This window comes from Propithecus coquereli, unplaced genomic scaffold (assembly GCF_000956105.1).
Source record: "Propithecus coquereli isolate 6110/MARCELLA unplaced genomic scaffold, Pcoq_1.0 Scaffold792, whole genome shotgun sequence".
In the NCBI taxonomy this organism is placed as follows: domain Eukaryota; kingdom Metazoa; phylum Chordata; class Mammalia; order Primates; family Indriidae; genus Propithecus; species Propithecus coquereli.
In genome coordinates this window covers 57741-78506 of record NW_012154085.1, presented here as the reverse complement: position 1 = coordinate 78506, position 20766 = coordinate 57741, and the positions used below count along the sequence as shown (strand labels likewise).

Below are 20766 nucleotides of genomic sequence, written 5' to 3'. Positions count from 1 at the left end.
CCCCAAGCGCTGTGGTCTGGAGTCCAGAGCCGGCCAGATCGATATCGTTCAGGAGGCTTTCTGCTCCAACTCCTTTCTGCTGCCAAGTTTCCCAAGAGGCCTAAGGAAATGGCGTGGAGGAGGCCAGAGGCACCAGAAACGGAAAGGAAGTGCAGATTTCCTAAAGGCCTGCAGGGCCAGCCGGCAGCCGAGCGCCATGCCATGCTAGGGGCCATGGGGTCTCCGTCCTAGTGCCAGCCCTCGGGGTAGGTGTTATCCCATTTTACAGACGAGGAAACTGGGGCCCAAAGAGGGAAAAACATTCTTGAGGTCCCAGCAAAGCCAGAACCAGACCCAGCAATGCCTGCTTCGGAAGCCAGTGCCTTTCAAGGAAGGTCATACTCCAAAGGGACTCTTCTACAGGTCTCAGGGCCCAGCCACATCTGCACTCTCAGCTCAAGACGGACGAGGAGGCTCTGCTAGCATGTGCCTGCAGCCAAACCAGGACGGAGCCTGGAAAGGGCCTTTTGCAGCCTCCAGCTGCAACACCTCCCGGGACAGGAGCTCACCCGTCTCAAAGCACCCCTCTCCGTTCCAAGCAGCTCCTCCCGCCTCTGGCCTCCCTGCAGCTCTCACCTGTTACATTTGGAGCCCAGAGGATGCTGACGCCCCCAGAGGCCGTCAAACACCGGAGGCTGGCACCCTGTCCTCCATGGGCCTCGTCTTCTGCAAGCAGAGCTCTCAGGTACTTCGAGTGCTCCGGGGCTCCGACCCTTTCCCACCACACTCCAGCTCGCCCACATCCCACGTCCAGTGCACACCAGGCCCTCGGCTGGTCTGATCCGCAGAGCTTCCCCTCCTTTGATCCTGCCACTCTTCCTGTGTTGTAGGGGGTCGCTCACTGTGAGACAACTTCCCTGCCCCGTCGATGGCCCCCTAAGCCCTGAAACGAACCCATCAGTCAGTTGGGTATCCAGTTAGATGGCTGGACACCAGGATGCTTGGCTGGAAGGAGGTAGGACAGGAGGTGCCTACATGGAGACGCAGCACAGCCCAAGGGGCCAGGTCTCCTGTGTCTGTGTGTGTGCATCTGTGTGTCTGTGTGTATGTGCACCTGGGCATGTGTGGGTGCACACGTGCACAGACCTGCGTCTCTGGTCCCACACCTACTGTCAGTGCTTTTAGAATGAGCTGTATCCTCTCCGTATTCTGAACTGCATGTGAACTGCTAAGCACTAACTAACAGGGAACATCCCAGAAAATCCAGTTGCTTAAGAGGAAAGCAGAACTTGATTTCAGCACCCACGAGGAGATAGTGCAGAGCCCCTGGGGTAAAGCGCCAGCCTTTACAACGTCTTCCAGGCCTTCTGTCCCACCCCTCCCACCCAGCATCTTCATGCCCTCTGGGGTGAGTCCCGGGAGAGTCTGCCACTCCCCTCCTTTCTCAGAGAGCCCCGCCCCCAGGATGCAGGAAGAGGGACATTTGAGGTCCCTTCCAGGCCTGGAATTTATTAAAATACCGGGAGGCTCCACTCATGAGGGGAGGGGACAGCATTCTCCCACCCCCAGAAGGAGAGGCGGGGGTCCAAGCCAGTCCGGAGGGGACTTCTCCCATCTCCACCTTCTTCCCCACCTTCTCAGCATGGCACCCTGTCCAGTGCACACCCATGGCCTGCCCACACATGCCTGCCATGGCAGAATCCAACCTGCAGTTTCCCACAGTGGTCCTTGGCCCTGACTGTGCACAGAATCACCTGGGAGTGATAAAAAACATCCCAGCATCCGGGCTGGACCCCAGACTGATTCACTCAGAATCTCCGGGGTAGGGCCCAGGCTTCCGTACTTTTCAGCCGAGTTTGAGGACAAGTGAGAGACTCCTGGCCCACTCTCCCCCAGCACCGTCCCTCTGCCCCTCCTGCCCTCCCTTGGCTGTCATCCCTGCCTCTTCCCAGAACGGACTCTATTCACACCCTGCACTGCTGGTACAACCAGAGTTTCTGCTCACTGGGGCCAGGACTTGCCCCTGCCTAGCCATGGCCAGCCCCAGGCAGCAGAGAGTCCAGCATCTCGTCAGCAAGGCACCCACCTCCCGCGGACACCCAGACGAGAGCTCCCGCTCCTCACGTTTCAGGTGGTGCTGAGGAGATGCTGGGCTGAGCATCTCAGCCGTGCCTTCTAGACACACACACCCAAGTGGCTTACACAGATTTCTGGGGATCTGGTCAACACGCAGGTCACTCTGCAGGCCTGGGTGGGTCAGAGGTCCTGCCCTTCTAACACGTACCAGGTGATGCCGCCGCAGACCGTGCATGGGCCACACTTCGTGTAGAAAACACAATGGTCCTTTGGGTCGTCTGTGTAATGAGGTGTCAGGAGATCTGCCTTCCCTCACCCGGAGCCTCCTCCTGCAGCCCCAGTCCATGTCCTCCCAGTCGGGGAACCGGGAGCACAGCCAGCCCCACCTCGCTGTTGAGTTCCCTCAAAGGCAGGTTGTGTCAGCTCAGCTCACAGGCCCTGGACTACCTCTCTCATCTGATGCTCCTCCCCTGAGCCAGGCCCAGCCCCGGGTCACCCGCATCCCTCCACAGCTGCGTGGCATTGGAGGATGACCTTCTGTCTTCCATTACACACCCAGGCGCCCTGGTCCACTCCCTGGGAAGCCAGCCCGACGGCCCACCCCGACCACCTATCTGACCGTTCATGTTCGTTTGTTCTCCCACCTGCCCATCGCCCACCAGGGTCTGTGTGTCCCCTCGAAAGTTGGCCCCAAGAGCAGAGAGAGAGGTGTGAGCTAGCAAGGGTTGGGAAGTCAGCGCGCCTGGGTTCATAGCCTGGATCTCCCACCCACCCCAGCTTTGTGGTTCTGAGTGAGTGTCTTAACGTTTGCACCTCAGTTCCTTCCCCTGCAAAATGAGGACAAGGATAACCCTCTCTCCCAGGTGCATGCGCATGAGAAAACACACCTCAGTGCTTAGCACAGACTCCAGCACTTAGCAAGTGTTGTCTGGGTGCCAGCCGTCACCGGCAGTGACGACACTGAGTACTACTAATAGCTTTGCCAGTTAGAAGCTACGTGACCTCTCAGAGCCTTGGTTTCCTGACGTGTCCCTTGTGTGTAACAATACCTACCTCATGGGTCTGTTGGGAAGACTGAGCATGACAATGCCCTCAGAGAGCAGGATGCGACCCATGTCAAGTCCCCACCACAGGCAGGGGCTGAGGTTCCCGTGTCCTGTGTCCCTGACAGCAGCAGGTTCCAAAGTATGGTCTGGGGCCCCTGGGGGTTCCTGAGACCCCTTAGGGGTTCTGTGAGATCAAAACTATTTTCTTAATAATATTAAGCCATTATTTGTCTTTTCCACTCATTTTCTCACAAATGTACAGTGTTCTCCACCAGCCCGTGATGTGTGACCTCACAGCAGACCGGCTGCAGAAGCAGAGAGGAGGGTCCAGCTGTCTTCTGTTAAGCAGAACATGAAAAGCCTTTTAAAAATGCAAAGCAATGTCACCCTTCTCACCCAATCCTTTTTGTTTCAGGAAAATGTCATTATTTTTCGTAAAAATGCTATTTATGTTAACAGGTAGTGAATTCATTTTCACGGAAGTGAATTAATAAGTATGTTTTAAATGTTCTCAGTTTTAATGTATATTTACACTATGGTAAAGATCGAAAGACTTAGCTCACTTAAACAAATGCTCTTTGGGGTCCTGAATAATTCCTAAGAGCATAAGGAAGTCCTGAGACCCAACCGTGTGAGAAGCTGCCCCCAGTACAAGGGCCGTGCTGGCCACTGAGGGGCGCTCAGCCCACACCTGTTTGCATCAGCTGATCTGAGCCTCTGCCCGGCCACACTGGAGAACCGGAGCCATGTTCTTTGTGTATTTTTGTGTCTCCCAGAAACCCCTGAGCTGTGCTAGGCATACCACACCCAAACTTTCCGAATTCCAAAGAATTCACCCAGGACCACTGGGCCTGGTGTATGAGCGAGCTACACACGTACCACCTGACGGGCACCTGTAGATTCTGCCCGACAGCCTCTGTCCCCCTTCTTCTGATAAACCTCTCCTCCTCAGGGACCAACACTCCCCATTCTCAGTCCCTGTGGTCTCAGAAGGCTCCAGAGGCAGTGGTGTAACCCAGATCTGGATAGAGTGATTGGTTCCAAGTTAATGATATGAGCCGAGCAGGGCCTAGCAGAGCCCATGAGATTTGCCCCAGGTTTTTGCTGAAAACATCAGGAGAAAAGAGCCCTCTTCTATTGGAGCTGCCGAGCTGGTGGCACGAAAGCCTGGGGCATCCGGTGGCACCACCTCTTGGGGACAGCTTGCCTGAGAATTAAGCCAACTCAGAACCAAGCGATGGGCACAAATTCCTGCTTCTATTAAGACTTGGCTGGTGGGGAAGCCATTGGGAGGATTTGGGGTGAGTTGCCCACCAGAAGCATCACTGAAGCCCACCGGTGCCTGGAAGAGGCCCCTTTCTGCCCACCAGAGACGTGGCATACCCATGTCCAAACAACACAGCTAGATAGCAGCACAGATTTTTCTTTAACTTTATCATTTATAAAGCCATACAATGGATCGCAAAGAAACAAAGCAGCTGTACAGGAGGGGACAGCATCAGTGTACAATACATTCATGTCCAGGACAAGTAGCATACACCAGGGTTTATACAAGGTGGTGGAGGTTATAGGCAGGATGATACAAAATATAAAGTATATTTCCATCTATATAAATACACAGCCAGGCCACGGGGAGGATGCTGGGTTATTCTGTTTTTCCTGCAGAGGGCCTGGGAGGCAGGGAGGGTGGTGTAAGGAATTCCTTGCATTTATTTTGAATGACAGGTCAGAAGGGAGGAGAGAGACGGGGACACACAGCATGCATGCACTGACGTGCTCTTTCGTTCACACGCACACACCAAACACGGACACACAGGAGAGTTTCAAATGGCTTAACACTGATTAGAAAACAAACTTGAGACATCCCTTTACAATACCTTCGCTGTTGGGAAGAGCCCAGGTGTGGATATAGACAGAGGTCCTCCAACATTTTGGACACTGGAGGACAGAGGAGTCAAGAAGGACCAGATGTGCCTGAGTCCTGTGGCCCGATCCCCCCCAACACTGAGACTGCACCAACCAGTGGCCCTGCAGGCCTCACCTCCTGATTCCCCTTGCTGCTGGGTGATATTGGACTTGACGCCCACTGCCCACCACCTCCAGCCCCCACCCCCAAGTTCCCTAAAGAGACGAGTGAAAAATACTACGCACACGCGTACATCCACACTTGCACACCCACACACGCACGTCCTATGTTACCACTGGCCAAGGAAACGTGAGTCTCAGGATTCTAGGGCCCGGACCTGGGTGAAAAGGTGGGTCTGGGACCCTGGCCCCCAACCTCCTCAAGGACCCTGAGTGTGGTGGTAGGGGTGGGCTGCTCCTTGGCTGGGGCACTGGCCCACTTGAACTCTAGGTTCGGAAGCTGGGAACAAACTGGGAAGGGGGAGAGGACCCAGGAGGCAGGGGTGGTGGACAAGTGTCGGAGAGAGGACAGATGCTGTCACACACACCGACCCCTCTGCACCCCAGGGCAGCATGAGAGCCTGCCCCATCTCTGCGCAGGCCCATCAGCACGAGGCAAAAGAATCCCCTACTCCCCATCTGCCTGAGAGCCCTTATAGCAGGATCACACGTGTGCAGCGGGCTGCCCCCCTTGCTGTCATAAGCCACCAGATGATACCACCCCTATCCTGGCCAGTCTCTGACACAACCAGGGATTCCTCGAAAACCAGGGGAGAAGGAATCCACGGGCTTTTTCAGAGCTGCTGGAGAGAGGCTCAGAGGAGATGGGTCAAAGGCCCTTCCCAAACCTAGGATGTGATGTGTCTCTCCCTTGAACACCTGGCGAAATAAAGGACCCAGGACACCGTGATGTGGGGGGGGGGGGGGGGGCGGGGGGAAATCTCTCCATTGTTCCCATGTCCAATTTTTCCCTCTTTCTTCCCCTGGAAAGAGCCACATGGAGTTCACTGGGCCCTTCTTCTAGCTGAATCAGAGATGTCCCTTCCCTGCCCTTTTGCCTCCAGACCCTATAAGAGCCAGCTGGGGCGAGGCCCCAGGCCTGCCACAGACACCTGGCTGGACAGCTAGAGGCAGCGAGGGCCTGGGGCCAGGGCCAGAGCCTGTGGGGTCTGCACCACTGCATCTCGGGATGGCCACGCCTCTCCCGCTCTTTCCTGCCAGCTTCTCCCCACCCCAGGCCAGACTCAAGACCAGACAGCACTCTCCTGGCTGACAAACAGATTCAACAATAAACAACAGCAAAATAGGTTGAGGGAGGGAGAGGAACAAAGAGGATAAACATTTATAAAATAATAACAATAATTAGTAAAAGTGCTTTCTTTTAAAGGAAATCTTTGGCAAGAATATACTGCAGAGCTGAGTGGTGTGTGTGCGTAGGTGTGTGCATGGGTGCACGCCTACCTGTGAGACACAGGAGGGCTCTGGTGTGGGGCCCAAAGGTGGGGCCACCGTGGAGACTGGGGACACTTCCCCATCATTCTCCTGGCATGGCCAAACTCTCAGAAACCGGCTCCTTCCAGAGGGATGCTGGGAGTGAGTTACCAGGTTTCCAGCATCGACCCGGGTCCTCCTGCAGGGTCACACACGGCTCAGGCCTGGCGTGGAGGGGCCGCCATGCCTGCGAGGTGGGCTGTGGTGGGCGGTGGCGGGATGTCATGCGTGTGAAGGTTGATCCCAGACTCAGTCCCGGGCTGAGTCTGGCTACCGAAGGGTAGGACGCCCCATCCAGCCACAAGTGTGGAGAGAACGTCCCACCCAGGAGGCGGCTCCTGGGCTGTCCAGTGGGGGCATGAAGATATTTACAAAGGAAGGGATAGCATATCTCCTTCCATCTTGGAAGAGAACTGGGGTTAGCCGGGGAACGAGGAGAAGGGGAAATCCAGGTTTGGGGCTTGAATATCTCAGAAGGAAGAGCACTTTGGAGGGACCTCGGTCACCAAGCACAAGATTTCACTCTTGGAGAAGCGGCAGCCGGTGGGGCCTCAGCCCCTGCTCCCTGCTGCCTTCTCCCCACTGTCGTTTCCAACTCCCTGAAACAGAATGTCCACACTGATCCGGCTCCTTGGAGGAGGAAAAGTACAAAAGATGCACACACAGCCCTGTGTGTCACACATAGTCACGTCCCACACGCTCACACACTCACGTCCTGGGAGCTGACCGCCAGGCCTCTGGTCTGCCAGAAAATAAGGGGGCCAAACAGGTGGAACATGAGCAGCCCCCCAGCACTGAGCCCTGACAAAGTCTAGGGAAGGCCAGGGCCAGGGCCAGGAGACCCCCGGCTGCTCCAAGGATAGAGGCTGCCTACGTTTCAGGCTTTCCTTAGACATATAAAAAGGAATGAGAATCGGTTTATGCCCAAGGAAGGCAGTAAAGCAATATGGGAAAACAATAAATACTTCTTGTCAATTTACCTATTATTTTTTTTACCTTTTCTTATATTTTATTAGCTTACAGATTCTGTCAGTATGTCTCATGTATATATTATATATATTTATATATCAGTACAATGCCTCTCTCTAGGGAACCCCTCTAGGCTTAAGAATGGAGTCCTGGTGAATTTTCCATTCTGGCTTAATGTCTTTGGGTGGTGGTCAGGGTTTTTCCCAACTGTCCAAATGGGCCCAAGGCCCTTTGGCCTAAATGCAAGTCTTCTGCCCCACTGCTACATGGGCAGCGTGACTCAGCTGGGGAAACCAAGGCAGCATGGGGAACAGTGAGGCTTTGGCATTGTAGGTAGGCCATGTGGCACACAGGTAGCAGCCCCAGGACCTCTCTGATGTCACCCTGGGCAGCCCAGCCAGAAAGGGACCTGCAAAAGTCAGACCGCAGAACATGTACCGAGGGGAGGAAAAGGACTACAGGCTCCTCCCCTGGGCCTTGCTGAGCGGGAAACAGGTTCCCAGGATGAACCCCAACATGGAGACCCTGTAGGACAGACAGAATAGGGCAGGGCAGAGCAGGAAGGCTCGCTCTCCAGCCCCCAAAAAGGCATCATGCAGATAAGCAAGTCTGAGATAAGGCTGGTTCTGGGGCATGAAACCCAAGAACGGGCTGAGAGGTGGGAGCTAAGGCAGAGTCCAGGCCACCGACCGGGGTGACCTGCCTTCCTTGCTGCTGGGCTACACACCTCAGGGCAGAGGCCCCGAGCTCAGCAGCTGCCCTTCCTGGCAGAGCTCTTTCCCGAGGCCACAGACACACGTATCTCCACATCCTCAAACCAAAGCTCCCGCCTCTCAGTTAAGGCAGAACAGGGTAAGCTGCAGGGGTGGCCACCCCCACTCCTGCTGGGGTCTTTGTAGAGGAGAAAGGCCGGTGGTACCAGGGGCCACGAGAGTGCAGGTGCAGGGACCAGGAGAGAGAGCCTCTGTCACCCACAGCTTGGGTACTCCTGCAAAAGAGGGTTTCTGTCCCTCCCTGCTGCCCTGTCGCCCCCAACCCTAACCTTCTTTGGACATTGTGTCTGCAAACACATGGGACACAGACGAGGACAGCTGTTTATAAATCTAGCCGACAGAGGCAAGTACGAATCAACACGTGAGGTGTGGGTGCAGACACACACACCCACACAGCAATACATCAGAGGCACAGCAAAGAGACCTGAGGTGCCTTGGGTCTGAGATACTTTGAAAAGAGAAAGTTCCACCACTTGATGTCCCACACTGGTTCTGTTTGGTTTGACAACCTACCCTACAGGTGGCCAGAAAAAGCTTGATTTCTCCTTGCAAAGCAGTTGGGTTAGGAAGATGGGGCTTTTCCATTCCCCTAAAAATATGGATCCCCAAGGAGGCTTGTTTCTTCTCCTCTGGGAGGGGGGAAGGGGGAGTTTGGGGGACCTGGTTAATTTTGGAGGCTTTGGGTTTTTGCAGTTTCCATCACCCAGGGGAATCTGAGTTCTTCTCCGCCATCTTCCTCTTTCTGTCTCCCTCTCTCCCCCCCTCCCCTCTGCAATTCACTTCCCTCTCCCCACGTTGCACTTTCTTCTCTCCTTCTCCAAACTTGGCCCAAAGTCCTCCTTCTGGATTCAAGGGTGGTCAGGATTCCTGGGTCCCCTCCCCATGGGCCCCGTCCCCACTGCACTGGCCCAGGGCAAGGGGTGGGCTCATCTCTTCTGGCCAGCACTCAGCATGACCTTGGAGACGAAGTTGACAATGGCAGAGGCTGGCTGGTTGGGGTCAAGCTCCGCGAAGAGGTGGCAGGCGTTGTCCGTGGTGCTGCCCTGCTTCCGGGCCACGAAGCCAAAGAGCCTGTGGGGGCGGGAGGGGCGGCGTGAGGGGGGCAAGAGCAGCCCAGGTGAGCGAGAGGGCTCGGCCAGCCCATCCCTCCTGCCTGCCGAGCAGCAGGGACGGGGGAGGCCCACGAGAGACTCCTCTCTCCACCCACTGACCACAGAGTCCCACTCTGAGGGGTGGGAGGGGAGCTGGATGTGAGTGACGGGACTGGACAGTGAGGGATGGGGAGGAGACCAGAATAAAATGGGAACATTCCTAGACGGGCTTCTCTCCTGCCCACCCCAGCCCCACCCGTACTGACTGTTCCCCCACACAGCACACAAGCGAAAGAAGAGAATGCCATCTGCCTGCAAAGGGCTTGGCCTCCTCAGACACCACAAGGTCAGAGGGACACAGAAGGACAAGCAGATCACCCCCTCAACACACATGCACTTATTTTTCCTGTGCTCAAGAGGCTTGGAATCCCAGAGAGTAGGAAGGGAGGTGGACCCCACACCCGTCCCCCACACCCGTCCCCCACACTCGTCCCCCACCCGCACCGCAGCTAGAGTGACCTAGCATTCCCTCTGCAAAACAGAGTTAAAAATACGAGGGCAGAGAACAGAATGTGAGCCCAGGTCCCCTCCCAGCCGGCGTGTTGCTAATTAGAGTGAGATGGGGAAATCAGGACAGCTGGAGATTCCGATGGAAACCCCTCTCCCTAGGACCGGACCACGGCAGCTACAATTAGCAAGGTTGGGTTCTGCCGGCTGCTGTGTGTGTCTTTTTGCACGCACACACACCCCACACGCATACACAACACACGCACACACCACACGCATACATAACACACACCCCACACACATACACATACATATAGCACACACACATACACTCACACACACAACACACACACACACAACACACACCCCATACAATACGCATATACACACACCACACACACGACAGCATACACATACACATATACACACATACACAACACATACACACACCACACACATACCACACACATACACACACCACACACATACCACACACATATGATACATACATACCACATACACACATATCACACATATACACACCACACATAGCACATGCACATACATACCACACATATAACACATACCATGCCATGCACATACACCACACACATACATATACAACATATGCACCATATATACATACACACATGCTACACATATATACCCACCACATACACACACATCCCACACACATGTGCACACTATACATGTCGCACACACACACACACACCACCCTGCATGTCCTATAGCTCTGCTCTCACAGCTTTGTTTCAGGGCCTGGAACACAGGACCAAAGGCCTGGGGTAACGCCTGGGTGTGGGGAAGCAGGGTCCAGCGAGCAGCCCCCAGCACCTCCTTTCCTGGGCTGGCTCAGGCCTGTGCTGCCAGGGGCGGTCGGGAGGAGCGAGGGGCACCTCCCAGCCCCCAGCGGGGAGGAGCACCCCCCAGCTGCTGGTGTCTGCCAGGATGGAGACGCGTCTGCCACGCTGGCCCTGAACACACCTGCTCTCCCTTCTGTTTATCTCCTCGGCAGCTCCAAGGCTCTCAGGACCTGACCCAACAGTCGCCCAACGCTGTCATCCGCCTCGGGTGGATCCAGGCAAGAAAGCTCAGCCGCCAAGGCCAGGGAGCAGGCCTGAGAGCTTATCCCTCCCTCGCCCCACCCTAGTCCCTCACCTGCCACGCTCAAGGCCTCTGTCCCCTCAGCCTGTCCGTGCAGCTTCTGCCCCACCCATCTAAGCCCCCTTGGCAGGAAGCTCAGCCCAAAAGCAGCTCCTGAAGGTAAAAAAAGAGGTATTTCCAGGCCTGGGGCCCAGCTCCCTTCTGTTCCTGACACCTCTGCCCCTCACGGAGGCAGGAGCCCGAGCACCTTCAAACACGAAGTTCTGGCCGCCCGCTTGGCCGGCACAGACACAAGGAGATGCCGGGACTGGACCCCTTAACTGGACCCCGCTCCATCCCATGTGGCCCCCCTGAAATCCCCACGGTTGATCATGCGACAGACTGCTAGTCCGTCCCATGCATTCTAAGGAGGCCTCCCTGCAGCCGCTTCCTGACTCTCCCCTGCGCAGTCTCTGTTCCCTCATTTCTTCATTCCACAAATATTTATCAGCCTCCCATGAGCCAGACACGCTCCTGCCTGCAGGGGGCTTGCTGTGAGCCCCGCCCCCCGAAACAGTCTCTGTCCTCCTTCCACACTCATTTTGACCTGTCCAAATCGTACCTGTCTTTTAAGATCCATTTAAAAATACCTGTTCTTTCCCCAAACCTCTCCCACCTTCTCCCTGCCGGACGTGGGCTCCTGCATCAGCGCCCAGAGGGGAGCTACACTTCCTGCCATGTCTCATCCAGCAATGCTTCGTTTTTTAAAATAACAGTGAAAGTTTTCTTTTTCCAAAATAATCTTGTATGAAGTCCAAATATATAAAGGTGAAAGAAGTATTTTATGGCTACAAATGTATCAATTCGAAAGCACAATATTTACCCACCATAAAGTAAATCAGTGAGGAAAATGGGGCTGTTGGGATGAGCCCAAGGAAGTGAAATGTGAATTACAAATCACAGTGACAGCCTCATGTCAGCTTCAGACCCCGGGTTATTCCGGTATTTGGTTTGGGGTTTGTGATATTGAGAAAATCCTGGTTCTTACTGATAGTAGTAGTAGGGTTTTCCCTCCCTTCCGAGCAGTTGCAACCCTAGGGTCCTAGGGTTCCTTGCAACACAGTTTGAAAACCACAGAAACATCTTAGTGCTGTTTATACGCTTGTCTTATCTGCCATGCCAGTGGGACTCCCGAGGGTGGAGTCGGGGTCCCGGGCAGCTCTGAGCTCCTCAGATATACCTGGGATATGCCGAATGGATGAAACAACCCACCCACAGGCCCCAGGGCCATCCCCAGAACTCAGAAACGGGCGCCCGCATTCTGATGAGGAGGTCTAGCCCAGCCACGAGAAGCACAGAAGCCCACCAAGAAAGCAAAAACAGAAATAAAAGCAGCAAGGATTTGGGCAGAAAAGATCATTTAAACACCCCATTCCCCACAGTCACCACCTCTCACAAAACTTAGTTTTCTATTCAGTTCCCAGGATCCCTGCTGGTTCTGCTCCCAGGAGAAGGTGGCCAAAGGCCTGGCTGCCTTGTCAAGCTTTTCTCCAAAACTGAGTGACCTTGACACAAAGGTCCTCTCTGCCATCCCCCTGCCCACCGGCCCTGGATCCTAAACCTGCCCCCTGCTCCCCTGTACACACAAAGGCCCGCCGGGTCCGGTAAAGAAGCCACACTTACTTAGCAGGGGCGCCTCCCTCTGTTTTCATCCACCTGTGGAGAGGACAGCGCAGAGTAAATCACAGGTAAATCGCGATCCCTTCCCCCGGAGCCCAGCCCGCCCACGCCTGACCTGCGGGAGGCAGAAGTGCCCCATTCCCAGGCATGCGGGGCGTTCAAGGGGGGCGTTCAAGGCGGAGAGAACGCTGCGGCCTCCCAGGTGCCCTCCCCAACGTAGCGCAAAGCAGATTCAGGGTCGGAGAGCGGCGGAGGGGGCGGAAGTGGGCACTGAGTCCCCACGAGGGTCTCCACATTTGAGGTGGGACTACTCAAAAGACGCCCCACACAACTCCTCACACTGGCAGCTCTTCCAGCTGAACCAGGAATGCACGTGCACGCACCCACACGCATGCACACACAGACTTCAGTGTTACAGAGCCGGGTGGGAGGCCAGGTGTCTGCAAGAGACTTACTTTCTTTCCTGTGGATCCAGGTCACAGAAGGTGACAGTGTTGAGGGGGTAGTGTCGTCTGAAGAAGAGCCTGCAGCACAAACATCAGAGAAACAGAGAATGAGCACCCAAGTGACTGCTTCTCCCCTCCCTCCCCGGCAGCTCAGGCCACCCCTCTACCACCTGTGGCTGTCATGGGTCACCCAGCCTCTCACTTATGTAAGACGGCCTGAGCTGCTCACTGGGGACAGACACAGACAGATGTGCCACAGGGACATGTCCCAAATGCTTGAGGCTGGGAAAGGAAGGAAGAAACTAGCACTGAGGAATGAGAAATGGGGGAAGGGGCCCTGGAGGAAGGAAAGGGGCTGGGGACACTGTTAGGAGAGAGTCCAAGAGGAAGGCTCTGCTCCGAGGAAGCAGCGGCTTAGTCTTAGCTGTGTTTACAGCTGTACAGACGACGCAGGCGGATCCTGGTAGAAGGGTGGATGGGTGGGTGGATGGATACACGGGGGGAGACACAGATGGATGGACAAATGGGTGGGGAGAATAGATGAGGGGGTGAATGGATGCAGGGATGGATGGATCAACTGGTGAGAGGGTGAGCAAGTGGATGGATGGATGGATGGATGGAGGAGTAGCCAGGTAGGTGGAAGATGGATGTAAGATAGACGGATGGGTGGATAGGTGAGTAAACGGGTGCGAGGGATGGATCCATGGGTAGATGGGTGGGTGAGTGGGTCACATGAAGGAGACTTCAACACAGACACAGGGAGAGGAGTCTTACTTTCTCTGGTTGTCAGTCAGAGTGATTCCCTGGGCAGAGACCTTGAAGTGAACGATGGTGGCAGCTGGTGTAGGATCAGCAGCCAATGTCTCCGATGTGGCTTTGGAGATGGCCTGGGGCCCAGTGAGGGACTCCATGTCCACAGAGTTAACAAAGAGCACATTGCAGGCTGGAAGAAATCAACCCACGGAGGAGTCATGGCAGCTGAGGTGGGTGGGGACAAGACCCCAGGTCCCTTCCTCAGGGAGAAGGTAGCAGGTGAATTTCAGGCCAGCCTTGGGCCAAGGCACCTGCACATAGAATGTGATCTGCCCAGAGACGTTTGGGTATGAGAGAGACGTCCAGCCCGCACCTGCAGGAGGGGTCAGGGTGGGAGAGGTTTCGAAAGAAAGGCCTGGGCAGGGATCCAGTCTCAGGTGACCACTCACCTGCCCCTTGCTTCAACAGGTCGGCGGTTGAGTTAGCAGGGCCCGAGCTATCTTTCGATTCATCTGTGGGGTCTGAGACAAAAATTCAGCTGGAATTAAAACCCTAGAGCTGGAAAGAAGCACAGGTTTGGCTGGGCCTAAGGCGAGCTCTGCAAATACCTCGTGCAAGGGACACTGCTTTTCACAGCAGGCCCTGGCAGTCGGCCCTGTGTCGGGTTCAGCACAAATGTCGAACGATTGCTCTCAGTATCCAGCACGCTGGTTGAGAGCTCTCGAGTCCAGCAGAGCTGAGCTCAAACCCCCACCCCAGCACTTGCTAAGTATCCACAAAACAGAGATGATGATGATGGTGGCCACGTCACTGAGTGTTTGGGACACCCTACGTACAGTTTTTAGCCCAGTGCTTAGCATACAGCAAGCCTTCAAGAGGCAATTGGTGTTGCTGTTGTTTCTCATTGATGTGTCTTTGTGTAGATCAATAAGCGCCCTAATTCCCCTAATTCAATAAACCATTGATGCAACATAACTATAATTTCAATATTAATAAGAATTGAGTGATGGACGTAATAGCTTGATTTAACCATTTCACAATGTGTATGTATTGAAATGTCATGGTGTATGCCATACCTGATACAATTTTTATTTGTCAACTATACATTAATTTTAAAAAAAAAAATCAGAAAAAATTAAGAATTGAGTATTGTTTATAACAGTGTTTCTCAGACTTTGGTGTGCAGACTTGGTAAAATACAGATTTCTGGCCCAATCCAGAGTTTCTGATTAGGTCGGCCTGAGAATATTCTCATTTTTAACAAGTTCCCAGGAGATGCTGAAGCTGCTAGTCTGAGACCACACTTGGAGAACCACTGGTTTATACAATTTAAATATCAAATGGTTTTTTAATTGCTGAACTACTACAGTAAATCCCATAGAAATATAATTCAATTACTATCTAAATCTGTGTGGCTAATAATTCTCTTTAAGTTGTATTTGAACTTTTAAAATAATATTAGTCAATTATCATTAATAATTGAATGAATTGAATTGGATAAATAGAGATTGTCAAATAGTATCTGAGGTTTTACATGTGGGCATAACTCCAGGGGCTCCAAGAGAGGCTGGAGAAAGTCCCAGGGCCAGAGCCTTGGGCACTTAGTGAACAGAGAAGGTGGCGAAGGCAACCCAGCCCCCAGCGCCTAGACCTTGAGCTAGGGCCAGGCACCATGACCCCCAGGGAGGCCCTGTGTGCTTGGGGACTGGGCGATAGAGGCCTGAGCTGGTAGGAGTTCTGGGCGTTCATCTGCCACCCTCCAGGGCTGGCACACCTCTATGAGAGGCACTGAACTCTCCCGCACCAGCCCTGCTGTCTCACTCAAATTCCACCCCGTGTGTCCTTATGCTCTTGGGTCCTGTTCAAACTTCCCACAATCAAAAGAGGACTTGCTCCTCCCCAGCTCCGTGTCCCCCCAGTTGCGGCATGCCCTTCCAGCCACACAGACAAGAAACTCCAGGGACAGGGGGTCCCCGCCCTTTCCCTCCTGTGCCACGCGGAGCCCAGCCACCTCCTCCTCTGAAAGGTCCCCGGAGCTCTCTCCGTCCACACCAACCCTCAACACCTGCACCTGCCTCCTCCTCCCACTTCCCATCATCCTCCAGGACTCGGCCCTCTCCTGACTGCTCCGACTTCTAATGCCTCCCTGGGATGAGGCTTAGCCTGAGGACTCAGGATGAATTTCTTGAAGCCTGCAGAGGATTTTCCAGAACAATCTGTCAAGTCAACTGAGGTATGTTCCTGGAGTTCAGCTTCTTAATGAACTTTTTCTTCTTTTTTTTTAATAGGAAAAAAAGGAGAGTGGTTTTGAGTTTCCCCAGGTTGGCAAAATAACCCTCCAATGCCGGCCCATGTTCTGGAGCGGTGGGCAGGGCCGAGACACGAAGGAGGCCAGCGCAAGGTGTGCTTGGTGAGCAGGAGTCTCGCGTCCCTACCTCGGTTTGGAATGACCAGCTTGCACGGCAGAGCCAGCGGGATGATGGAGTGCTGGTAGACCAGGGCAGACAGGGACCCTGCGGGGAGGGAGACTGCATCAGGGGAGTGCACCTGGAGGCTGAGGGCGCGGAGGGCAGGGAGGAAGCCCATTTCCACCCTGCCATACGGAATAGTCACCTCTCCCTCGATCCCCCAACAAAGCAGAAAATTCACCCCCTCTTTTTTAGCAAGATCCAAGGGGCAAGATTCCAAAGGCTCATCTAGCAATCACAGGGTTACCTAACAACTTGCCTTTGCAGAAAGTTCCTCCTAACATCTCCCGTCAGTCCCTCCAGTTACTGGAGCCCCTCTCAAAGCAGTGCATTAGAAGTATCAGGGAGTTGTGGGATCAAATCCCAGCTCAGTCACTTATCTGTGTGTTCTTGGGTAAAGCCTGACTTCGAAGAACCTCAGTTTCTATGTGTGAACTGGGGGCTGACGGCACCTACCATACAGGATTGTTGTGAGACCAGAGCAGTGTAAGGCACTGAGACAGTGACTGTCACATAGTAGGTGGTCAGTAAAGGCAGCTGTTGTTCTAATTGTTACTCCAGTTACAACGATAATAAGTCTTAGTCCCTTGGACAGGACAAATAAATACAGAAAGGAATTTGGCAGAGGTAAGGAGCCACAGTGCAGAGGGAGGGAAGCTGCCACTGTTATTTTCTCTGCTAAGTCTGTGACAGGGGGACTGGCAGAGCCCATGGTGGAACTTGGGGTCAGACCCCCGGAGGACCCCAGGACAGGGAAGAGACTGAGCCAGGCTACAGCAGCAGAGCGGGGTGGGGGGCACTCACCGAAGTTCGGCTCGTTGGGGCACCCCTTCAGCTTGACTCCCCTGGGTCCGGTCTCTATCAGGAAATGCCTCACCAGCTCATGGGTCATGTCTCCTGGGATGAAGAGAAGGAAATGAGGACCAGTCACTTCTCCTGGCTTCCTCCCACCATCTCCAAGACTGCTTCATAACTTCTCCAATGGTCAGGGCCAGGCGAGAGAAAGGGTCAAAGAGGCAACATGGCCAGAACCCCGTGGAACAGAGAGACCCCCGCTCCTCCCTCAGCCCTCAGGAAACGCAGCCCAGCAGTCCTGCTTCCCTCCGACCCCAACTGTCACCAAGCCCAAGACATGCTCTTCCAAAGAGTCCCGTGAGAGCAGCGTCCTGCTCAGCACGCGGGGCCTCCCTGAACCTCAGGGTTCGACACTGTAAAGCCCACCTGTCCTCAGCTCCATGCCGGGAGGTGAGATTACCTTTTTTATTCTGCTGCATGATGGTCGGAGGGGGCGAAGACACCTTCATGGCCAGCCCGTAGGCCCCTCGGAAGGAGTGGCTGTCACGGATGATGAAGGCCCCTGGCTCCTGGTCCTTGAGGAGTGCGATAGCTGGATTGGCAGGGGCGAGGGGAGGAGAGAAAGTGAGAAGTCGGTGGCACGGGCTTCGCTTACGTCTCATCGGGGCTATGGAGCGTCATTCTGTCTTGGGTGAGACGACATTCTTTAAAGTTAGAATTCAAACACTCCCAAGGGGCCCCCTGTCCTAGGGCCGGCATCCTTTCTCTGTAGATGGCCAGAGAGTATTTCAGGCTTGCAGGCCACGCAGTCTCGGTCACAACCACCCCACTCTGCCACCACGGCACGAAAGCAGCCTCAGACAGGATGTCAGCCAACAGGTGCGGGTGAGCTCCAAAGAGACTTCATGAACACACATGGGCAGTGTCCAGACCTGGGCCCGCCCCGCGCCCATGCACGCTGCCCTCTGGAACCGGGGTGAGCCTTGTCTGCGGCCCCACATTCCCAGCTTTGTTTTTCTCTGTACAACGCGGAAACCTCCCACATCTCGCAGATAGAGAGCTGAGGTTTCATAGCGTCTTGGCTGATCTTTTACTTTGCGCAGGAAAACCAAGGCTTTGCTGTTTCTAAGGACCCTTCCAAGGAGCGTCTACAACCACTGCTTCTGCCGGCCCACACTTCACGGTGGACGGTGCTTCTTACTGCCTGACTTCCGTCCCGGCCCCTCTCTGAGACCACGACCTACTGCAAAGAGGACTGCGTCTGCCTCAGCTCCCTGCCCAGGGCAGAGGTGGAGGGCAGCAGCCAGCTGTGGCCTCTGATGGCCCACAGAGCACCGCACTCACCCTGCTCCCTGGAGATCTCAGGCTTGTACCAATACTTGGAAGTGTCCTGGACAAATTTCACTTTAGCCCGTGTCTCGGGGCTGTTGTCTAAACGAGAAGGGGAGGAAAAGAAAGTGTTATGGGTTGAAATGTGTCACCAAAAATGATATGTCGAAGTTGTAACCCCCCATGCCTGAAAACGTGGCCTTATTTGGAAACAGGGTCTTCATAGATGTGAACAAATAAAGATAAGGTCACGCTGGATGAGGGTGAGCCCTAATCCGATATGACTGGTGTCCTTTAAGAAGAGGAGAAGAAATAGACATGGCACAGAGCCAGGTGAGGATGCAGAGACTGGGGTGATGCGTCTACGGGCCATGGGGCACCAGGGACTGCCGCAGCCACGAGAAGCCAGGGAGAGGCTCAGGAAGGAACCACCCCTGCCGACACCTTGAATTTGGACTGCCAGCCTCCAGAACTGGGACAGAACACACTTCCGTCATGTTAAGCCACCAAGCGTGTGGGACTTTGTTATGGCAGCCCCAGGAAACTGGCACAGAAAGCCAGTCTTCTCTAACACCACGAGAGCAAGCGCGGGCAGCCCTGAGCGGCCTTCTCGTCCACCGGCAGTGCCCCACTAACTCCGCCGAGCCACTGTCCTGGTGACGCGGAGCCCACCGGAAGCCCTTCCACCACCCCACCTCCCCCTTTCCCTAGAAGATTCCGACTAAGTCTTTCCTGCAGCTTCTCTCCCATGGGCTAAGAGACCTGCCTTCTAGAACTTTTCTCCACAGGTTCAGTTTCCTAACTTCAGCATAACCACCGTGAAGATGAGGCAGAAAGATCCATTTCTGCTCCCTTCTCTCCAGTCCCTCCTCAGTTCCCATGGGGACAGCCTGTGTTCTGCACCACGTAGGGCAAAAACTCGCTCCCACCCTGGGACACACAGGAGGCGGCTGGCCCAGAACCCAGAGGCCATCTGCTGTGTGCCACGCACCCCGCTTCTCTGGCAGACAGGTCCCCCAACCCCCAATGCACAGACCTTGGAATCTGTCAGAGAACGTTAGGTTCTGGATGGAGCTTGGACAGGCCAGAGCCCAGCTGCTGGATTTGACAAATGAGGAGAGATTCAGAGAGGGGAAGTGACGTGCCCAAGTCACGCATGGTGACCAGGGAAGCCTTCTCAGGTAAGAGGCTCTGGCACCCAGTTCGGCTATCTCCCTGTCTAGGTCATAGCACGTTCAGCCCTCATCCTCTTCCTTCATCTTTCGGTACCAAAGAAAACAAAAAGAAAGGTGGCTGGGGGAAGAAGAAGAGGAGAGGGAAAAAGGAATATTCTAATTCTGCATTTTTCCTCTCCTGTCTTCAGAGACAGAGGCCTGTGCTAGAGACACTGTATAGTTAAGGGAGCAGACAGGCGACACGGACTGGTCTCCAGTGCTTAGTTAATTTCAACTAGTGATTTACACTCATTTCGGCTTCTGGGATTTGCGTCTGCAGGACCCTGAGGGAGAGGTCGGCTTCCTTTCCTGGCAGCTGTGCGCTGAAGAAGGCTTCTGGGTTAGGCAGCTGGGCTGTGCAACCGCCGCAAGCTGCCTCTGCCTGCTCCGAAGCCCCAGGCCCCGCCGCTGCTGTGGCCTGTTTAACGAGCTGTCAGAGGCGGCTGCAGTCCCATGTGCCTTCCTGTGTTGACTCCAAAGGCTATTTTAAGCAGGGAAGATGGTGGGAAACAGGAAGTGTCCCAACTACTAGAAGTTTTGCATCCTTCAAGGAGAGGAGCTGGGAACCAGATGTCCCCCGTGGGCGGCAGGAAACAGGGGGTGCAGGGTCACTCTAGGTGTCCCGGCTTGGCAGGCTCAGGGCAGGACTGGGAGTGACACAGGGACAATATGGGTAGCTGGGGCCCATCCCAGCTGCCTGAAACAGTCTAAATCTACCACAAATGACCAGCGCCCCAGGGCCGCTCTGTACTCAGTCAGGTGTGAGGTTTGCCCCAGAAGCCGCAGATGGGCTGAAGCCCTGACTTTGCATTTACACGATGAGCTCTCTAAGCAGAGGCACGGATGCCAAGTTTGGGCGATAGGTAAACAATGCACTGCACAAACCTGCACAGGCCTCAGTGAAGCCAGGTCTAGAGAAACCGGACTCCAGTGAGAACGCCCAACCCTCAGCCTTGGCCAGGCCACACCTGGCTGCCAGGTCTATTCCAAGTGATGTGGGACCATGGGGGTGGCAAAAGATATGGAGGTGCAGGCTTGGGAGGCAAGTTTATGCTATGGTCAAGATTATGCTAAATCACAACAAGCCTCAAGATATGGACACATGATAACGACAGCTCCAATTACACTTCGGGAGCATTG

General features: G+C 54.6%; 1 protein-coding gene across 1 annotated transcript in view; it reads right to left on the bottom strand.

Moving 5' to 3' along the window:
- Positions 1-7491: 7491 nt before the first annotated feature.
- LOC105825304 (tensin-1) overlaps positions 7492-20766 on the bottom strand; it is a 44512-nt gene continuing 31237 nt past the window's right edge. Inside the window, exons 10-18 of the mRNA XM_012663067.1 lie at positions 18428-18514; positions 17544-17675; positions 17093-17185; positions 16256-16333; positions 14270-14341; positions 13842-14010; positions 13077-13145; positions 12625-12657; positions 7492-9310 (exon numbers count right to left, since the gene is read on the bottom strand). Of these exons, the coding sequence (XP_012518521.1) occupies positions 9166-9310; positions 12625-12657; positions 13077-13145; positions 13842-14010; positions 14270-14341; positions 16256-16333; positions 17093-17185; positions 17544-17675; positions 18428-18514 (878 nt within the window). The 3' untranslated portion in view covers positions 7492-9165. The remainder of the gene's footprint in view (positions 9311-12624; positions 12658-13076; positions 13146-13841; positions 14011-14269; positions 14342-16255; positions 16334-17092; positions 17186-17543; positions 17676-18427; positions 18515-20766) is intronic.